This window comes from Danio aesculapii, chromosome 1 (genome assembly GCF_903798145.1).
Source record: "Danio aesculapii chromosome 1, fDanAes4.1, whole genome shotgun sequence".
NCBI lineage: Eukaryota > Metazoa > Chordata > Actinopteri > Cypriniformes > Danionidae > Danio > Danio aesculapii.
Window position 1 is genome coordinate 27577070 of NC_079435.1, and position 7453 is coordinate 27584522.

General features: G+C 37.3%; 1 protein-coding gene across 1 annotated transcript in view; it reads right to left on the reverse strand.

Annotated features, from left to right (window-relative positions):
- The window catches only part of prkx (protein kinase X-linked), a 69891-nt gene extending 69017 nt beyond the window's left edge, over positions 1-874 (reverse strand). The window contains exon 1 of the mRNA XM_056458290.1: positions 198-874. Coding sequence (XP_056314265.1) covers positions 198-360 — 163 coding nt within the window. The 5' untranslated portion in view covers positions 361-874. The remainder of the gene's footprint in view (positions 1-197) is intronic.
- Between the last annotated feature and the right edge of the window lie 6579 nt (positions 875-7453).

A 7453-nucleotide genomic window follows, 5' to 3' on the forward strand; every position in this document is an offset into this window, starting at 1 on the left:
TCTTAATCTTTATTTCGGTATGCTAAACAGTTATTAGTTATTAGTATTCTAGTAAGAATACGAATAAAATCAAATCTTACGATGAAATTATTTGATAGGACAAACCTGGCTGTACATATTTTGGTGTTCATAAAGACATTTGTGAACACATTACTGTTTTAATTGACTCCAGAAGGACTAACTTAACGTTAACTCACCAACAGTGGCAATGGTATCCAGGTCATCTAGTGTGTAGGTCCGGTTGGTGGTCAGGGATGCGGCCCCTGCGGGTAACGTGGGGCTGCCAGCTTCTGTCCTGCCACTATCCCGACCAGAACTGCTTTCATTATTTATTCCAGCTTTTCCTTTAGTTGATGCCATCTTTCTCCGTATGATTTTCGGACTCTTGCCACATCAAATGGCACTTCGAGGTAACAAGTCCAGAATTTCCGCTTTAGGAAAACGCGCTATTGATAATAACAGCATTGATCTGTTTTGGTCAAGTTAACATGTCCTTTGTTCGCACAAAGCAGACGAATACCCTCTGCTTACCATCGCTAGGTAACCAGATAATAACCAGGACAGTAAAAATGATAAATAGCAAGTGATTAAAATATCAAGCGATTCATGTTAATGGGACTGTCATTTATTCGCTACTTTATTACGGACGTCCCTTATGCGACTACTGTACGGTAACAAAGACAGGAGTGCTACAGGACTCAAACTTCAGCCTTACGAATCCAGAAGGTTATCCAGACGATTTTTTTCAGGACCAAGTATACTGTGTGAACGTTCGTTAAAGGTCTCCTAATGTATATTGCCGGATATCAATGACATTTAAATTATTTACTTCCCCCTTCCGTCCCCATCAAGAAATCTGAACCCATTTCCCCTTCAAAACATCACACACAGCGGCAAGGAAGCAGACAAGGCTTCAAAAATAACAGACAGCGGCGTCGACCAATCGGATGTGGCGCATTTGCTGCGACGTCCAATCGTACGATTGAAAAGGCGGGGCACTGTTTGACCGACAGCCTGACTGCACGTATTTCTCCTTGTGGTTTGTAGCACATGTAGGCACTACGTAGTCAACGCCACGCCCTGGGTACTGGGTAGTGGATACTATTTCGAGGGAGGAGGACACGTTGTCTGAGCTTTTCTCACAGGAGAATTTTCACCTTTCAGACAAGCTGCAGGCTATTTTTAAATATATGTTTTAAAATATTTTTCTCTTTAAATATTTTAAAACATTGGGCTATATTGCATACCTGTTTTAAATGGGGTTTATTTTAGAAATGACATAGCCTAATGATCTAACCATGGTGCTGAGGAGTCACCTGGACTGAGTAGCTACAAATACCACAGTTAATAGCTTCATTTATTGTAAATATATTTTAAACTGCTTAAAACACTGTAAGCCACTGTCATTTTGGTGAGTTAAAATAATGAACAAAATATTAAGCATGCTAGCCAAGATATTGTGTTAGACAACCGACATTAGATATATTAGTGATGACGAATTCATTCATTCATTTTCTTTTGGGCTCAGTCCCTTCATTAATCTGGGGTCGCCACAGCAGAATGAACCATCAACTTATCCAGCATATGTTTTACGCAGCGGATGTCCTTCCAGCCGCAACCCATCACTGGGAAACACTCATACACTCACGTTCACACACATACACTAAGGACAATTTAGTTTATTCAATTCACCCAAATCTCATGTCTTTGGACTTGTAGGGGAAACTGGAGCACCCGGACAAAACTCACGCGAACACGAGGAGAACATGCAAAATCTACACAGAAATGCCAACTGACCCACCCGAGGCTCGAATAAGTGACCTTCTTGCTGTGCTCATTGCTCACATTGCTACACACTGTGCCACCATGTCGCCCATATGTCTTGCCCAAGTCACGGAATATAAAGGATTTTTTGTTTGTCACTTAAAATATTAGTTTCCATTTATTCATTCATTTTCTTTTAGGCCTAGTCCCTTTATTAATCAGGGGTCACCACAGCGGAATGAACCGCCAACTTATCAAGCATATGTTTTACAGAGTGGATGCCTTTCCAGCTGCAACCCATCACCAATTTAAAAAATCTAAACTTTTAAAACAATTTAGAGCTTTTAGGGATAATAATAATATAGTTGGAGCCATGCATATTAATCACAGACAACTATAATGAGTATGGTATGAAGTGTAAATTCAGTTCTTGTGTATCTTTTTTTATCAATTACTTGACCTAATTTTTAATCAATTATTTGGCACATCAAAAAAAAAGGTTCACATTCTTGAAACTTCAAGTTCCAACGTCACAGCTTTGCTGAAACACCAGAACACTATTTCATGTCTTCAAAATACAACAACTAATCCAAAACGTTTAATTCATTTTTCAAAAGCTACATGCTTGCAAATGCAAACAATAAAACAGCATATAATTGCAATTGGATGATTTATTAATTCCATTTAGTATATTGCCACTAGCCAATTTGATCTTTTTTGAATAATGAATGAATACTTTTGCATATGATGGCTTGCAGATACAATGAAATAATGCTTAGACGTTTTGAAAAGACTCATAGATTCACTACAAGTCACAAAAAAATCTTTCTAAAAGCCAAATGCATTTATTCATTTTCCTTCGGCTTAGTCCCTTTATTCATCAGGGGTCGTCACAGCGGAATGAACTGCCAACTTATCCAGCATATATTTTACACAGTGAATGCCCTTCCAGCTGCAACCCAGTACTGAGAAACACTCGTACACTCTCACATGCACACACATATATACTATATATGGCCAATTTAGTTTATTCAGTTCACCTATACCATGTCTTTGGACTGTGGAGGGAACTGGAGCACCCAGAGGAAACCCACGTCAACACTTGGAGAACAAGCAAACTTCACACAGAAATGCCAACTGGCCCAGCTGGGGCTCGATCCAGTGGCCTTCTTGCTGTAAGGTGACAGTGCTAACCACTGAGACATCGTGTTGCCCCAAATGCATTTATGTAGTGGACAAATTGATAAAAAGCAATTGAAAAAACTGTAATATTTGCCTCCACACAGCCACAACTGAATGCCGTTTTTTGAATAATCTGTACAAAATGTAAATTTAATCAAAAATGGAGATCGTAAAGACAGAGAAGCTTTTAGAGTCATAGACACTTAAAAAAAATCAGGGAGCTGTTAAAGACTCCAAAGACAAATCTTGCAACCCACTCACATCATGGCCAGACTGGCTCACACATTTACTCTTATAGGCTCACTGACCCATGTGTAAACCTTAAGTGGCTATTTATGCTCTGTACTCTCTGACCTAAGGCAGATGATCTAAGCAAGTTTAAAGGCACCTTATGAACTTTGTCCTTACATGTTTAAAATGCTTTTTAAATTAATATACAAAGCTAAAATGTTACATTATCATCTCTAACCTTTTTCATGGCTCTTGCTTATTGCATAAGAGTAACAAATGTAAATGTAAAAATAAAACTGTTAAAAACCTAATGTGAAGAGTAGTTTTATATTTCTTTGTAAAATCCAACTAATTTAATACCAAAATATATATATTTTATCATTTACAATCTCACATTTTGGTTATGCTATTATATTGTGATAAAATTTAAATTTACATTTACATTACATTTACATTTAGTCATTTAGCAGACGCTTTTATCCAAAGCGACTTACAAATGAGGACAAGGAAGCAATTCACACAACTATAAGAGCAGCAGTGAACAAGTGCTATAGACAAGTTTCAGGTTCAAATTTCACCCTATAACAAACATAATATATTTCAGTTAAATACACCATACACAAATAATATTAGAAGAAAAACTGTGAGAAAAATAACTCCTAAAATTGTGACTTTTTTCGTTCTTTTCATCAATAGGAAATAGAAGTAAATAATCTGATTCCATGTTCTAAGTATTTCTATATTTTTTTTTCTGAGAAGTGTTCACCTTTTATGACCTTTTCTGAACATTTTCCATTCTCTGAGCATTTTGTATCCTATAGGCAAAGTGCCTTTTATGCTCTCTCAAGCACAGAAACTCAAACCAGTTCAATGTATTTTTATTATAGATGGGTTCTTTGAAAGCTGTTACACTACCTTTCCTCTCCAGATCAAAGTGGAGCACGTCTTCAGCTATAAGGCTCATAAGCTACTAACCATATTTTTCAGTCTTTCTGATGTATGTATTTTGTAACCTAACGATGATTGAGTCTTTTCCGTGTAGCACGAAATGCAATGTCATATCATTCAGCCGTCATTGGGGGAGGAAATAGACTGTTGGCTTGCATGGTTAGCTTGCAGAACTCCATTAAGCCTTTCAGAGGCTGTCAGTCTGAGTACATATCATATTCACTGACAGGGTAGTATCTGCTACCACCACCAATGCCCTTGGAACTTTGCTTTTCTAAGTGTAAGATTCAGATACATTGTGCACACAATGTCAGCACTTCCTTGTAGATTCTGCAACGCTGCTACTGCAACATACAGTACATGGCACTTAATATGGCATGACAAACTGGTGTACATAAGCGTTTGAGCGTAAAACCGGTATATAGCTGCTACAGGATTTTGAAGGCATGTACAAACTGCTAGGTAACAAGTGATTCTTACTTGTAGGGTTCCAACAGGTCATGGATTTTCTGGAATATCATGTAATTTTAAAAGGTCTATTCCAGACATGGAAAGTCAGGGAATTTTTGTCTTGCCCATTTATTCATTAATTCATTTTCTTTTCGACTTAGTCCCTTTATTAATCTGGGATCGTCACAGCAGAATGAACCGCCAACTTATTTAGCATATGTTTTACACAGCAGATGCCCTTCCAGCTGCAACCCATCACTAGGAAACACCCATACACACTCAATCACACACATACACTGCAGCCAATTTAGCTTACCCACTTCACCTATAGCCAATGTCTTTGGACTTGTGGGGGAAACCGGAGCACCCGGAGGAAACCTATGCCAACATGGGAGGAACATACATACTCCACACAGAAATGCCAACTGAGCCAGCCAAGGCTCGAACCAGAAACCTTCTTGCTGTGAAGCGATCGTGCTACCCGCTGTGCCACTGTGTCGCCCATATGTCTTGCCCAAGCCATGGAATATCAAGGATTTTTTTGTTTGTCACTTAAAATATTAGTTTCCATTTATCCATTCATTTTCTTTTTGGCCTAGTCCCTATATTAATCAGGGGTCTCCACAGCGGAATGAAACGCCTACTTATTCAGCATATGTTTTACATATGGTTTAGAGTGGGAACCCTGATCTTATAATATCAAATGTAACGTGATCATAGTATATTAGAGGAATTGGTGACACGAATGAAGTATTATTCTTTTATGTCATCATTTGAGCAATTGTTCTGAAGAAGGGCCTCGGTCAGAGCCAGTGCCGAACCATGTGGCTTTCAACAAGGGATCATAAAAGCAACAACTATAAATTGTGAAAACAAGGCATAAAACTATCAATACAGTGCAAGAGCACACTATTGGTACAGGCCTTTGGATATTTAATGGTGTAATTACACAAGATACATTGTATCAACTCACAGAAACAGACATGCTAGGTTTATTTTCACACACACACACACACACACACACACACACACACACACACACACACACACACACACACAAGCATGCACACACGCACACACACACGAACACAAACATATAAACTGTAGTGCATTTGCACTGCAAATGCAGCTTTAGCTGTGAAAATAGCACGGTTTACATATTGCAGGTGGGATGTCTGGTTCTTTAAAGCAAGTTGTTAAGGCCCTTCGAAGTTTGATGAGGCCATAGCTGCCGTCAACAGGGAACACTGATGGGCCATGCCCACTGCCTGAAAAAAAAAAAAAAAATTATTAAATTATTCATTAGCTTTACTACATCATGGATTATTGTTTTTTACTTATTAAAATGAGAAAATAATTTTTGAAGCCCTCACACAACTTCCGTATTGATTTTACCATATAAATCTGAGTCTAATGATGTCACATTGGAAGAGCTGAGCAATTTAAACATTTATCTCTAGGCTCTTCATTTCTTAATGGAATTGTATCAGTTCCAAATCTTACTTTTTATTGGAACTCTTTGTTCATACTATTTATTGGAAAAAAAACCCTAATAGCTGCTTAATTACAAATAATATAAAAAAGTTTCATTTAGAATTATCCATTGTACATATCCAATGAATACTCTCTTAGTCAAATTCAAATATATCAATACAAATTGTTTCTTTTGTAAGCAACAACCAGAGTCCCTAGTTCACTTAGTTTGGCAATGCAGTTATTCTAATTTGCTTTGGAAAGATTTTTCCCTTTTGGTAATTGATAGAGACTTTTCCTTACTATGGGAAAATGTGTTTGGTTTTGTTAATTGCAAAACAGAACCTTTGCATGAAAGCAAATATATTTCCTTAATCTTCTTATATGGTTAACAAAGTTTTATAAATGTCAGTTTACAAAACATTTCCCAGTAATGGGTTGCAGCTGGAAGGGCATCCGCTGCGTAAAACATGTGCTGCATTAGTTGGTGGTTCATACCCCAGATTAATAAAGGGACTAAGCCGAAAAGAAAATGAATGAATGAATGAATGAATTTACAAAACAAAAACCTTTTTAAAATATTTTGCTTTCTGAAATTCAGTATTACTTAAAAATTATTTCTAATTCTTTTACAAAAAAGGCTTAAAAAACAACTAAAATTTGTAAATTATAAAATCCTCTTTGTGGTGACGCAGTGGCGCAGTAGGTAGTGCTGTCGCCTCACAGCAAGTAGGTTGCTGGTTCGAGCCTCAGCTGGGTCATTTGGCGTTCTGTGTGGAGTTTGCATGTTCGTGTGGGTTTCCTCCGGGTGCTCCGGTTTCCCACACAGTCCAAAGGCATGCAGTACAGGTGAATTGGGTAGGCTAAATTGTCTGTAGTGTTTAAGGTTTAACAACTTTATTAATACCACTAGGGGCAATTAGATTAGGGTAATAGTATTTAATGATACAACGAACACATAAAGAGACAAATCACTTACAAACAGTGTTAAAAAAAAAAAAAAATCCAGCATGCTTCATGTATAACTTCATAAATAGTAAAAAACAAACAAAAAAAACTTGGAAAAACACATGTATTAGAAACGTAAATTTAAAACTTGCTAAAATGTAATGTTGTAAAGCCTTATTGCCTCTGGAACAAAGGTAAGTTTATATCTGTTGGAAGAGCATTTAATGCTTCTTAACTTTCTTCCAGAGGGCAACAGAACAAAAAAAGGCTTCAGAGGATGGGAGTCATCTCTTATCACACTTTGAGTTTTCCTTAATACTTGCTGTTCATGTAACTCCACTAGACTCCTCAGAGGTAAACCAATAATCTTGGAGCAAGTCTTGACAAAATTTTGAAGTCGATTTTTCTCTCTAACAGAAAGTGAAGAGAACCAGCATAAATATGAGTGTGAATAAGT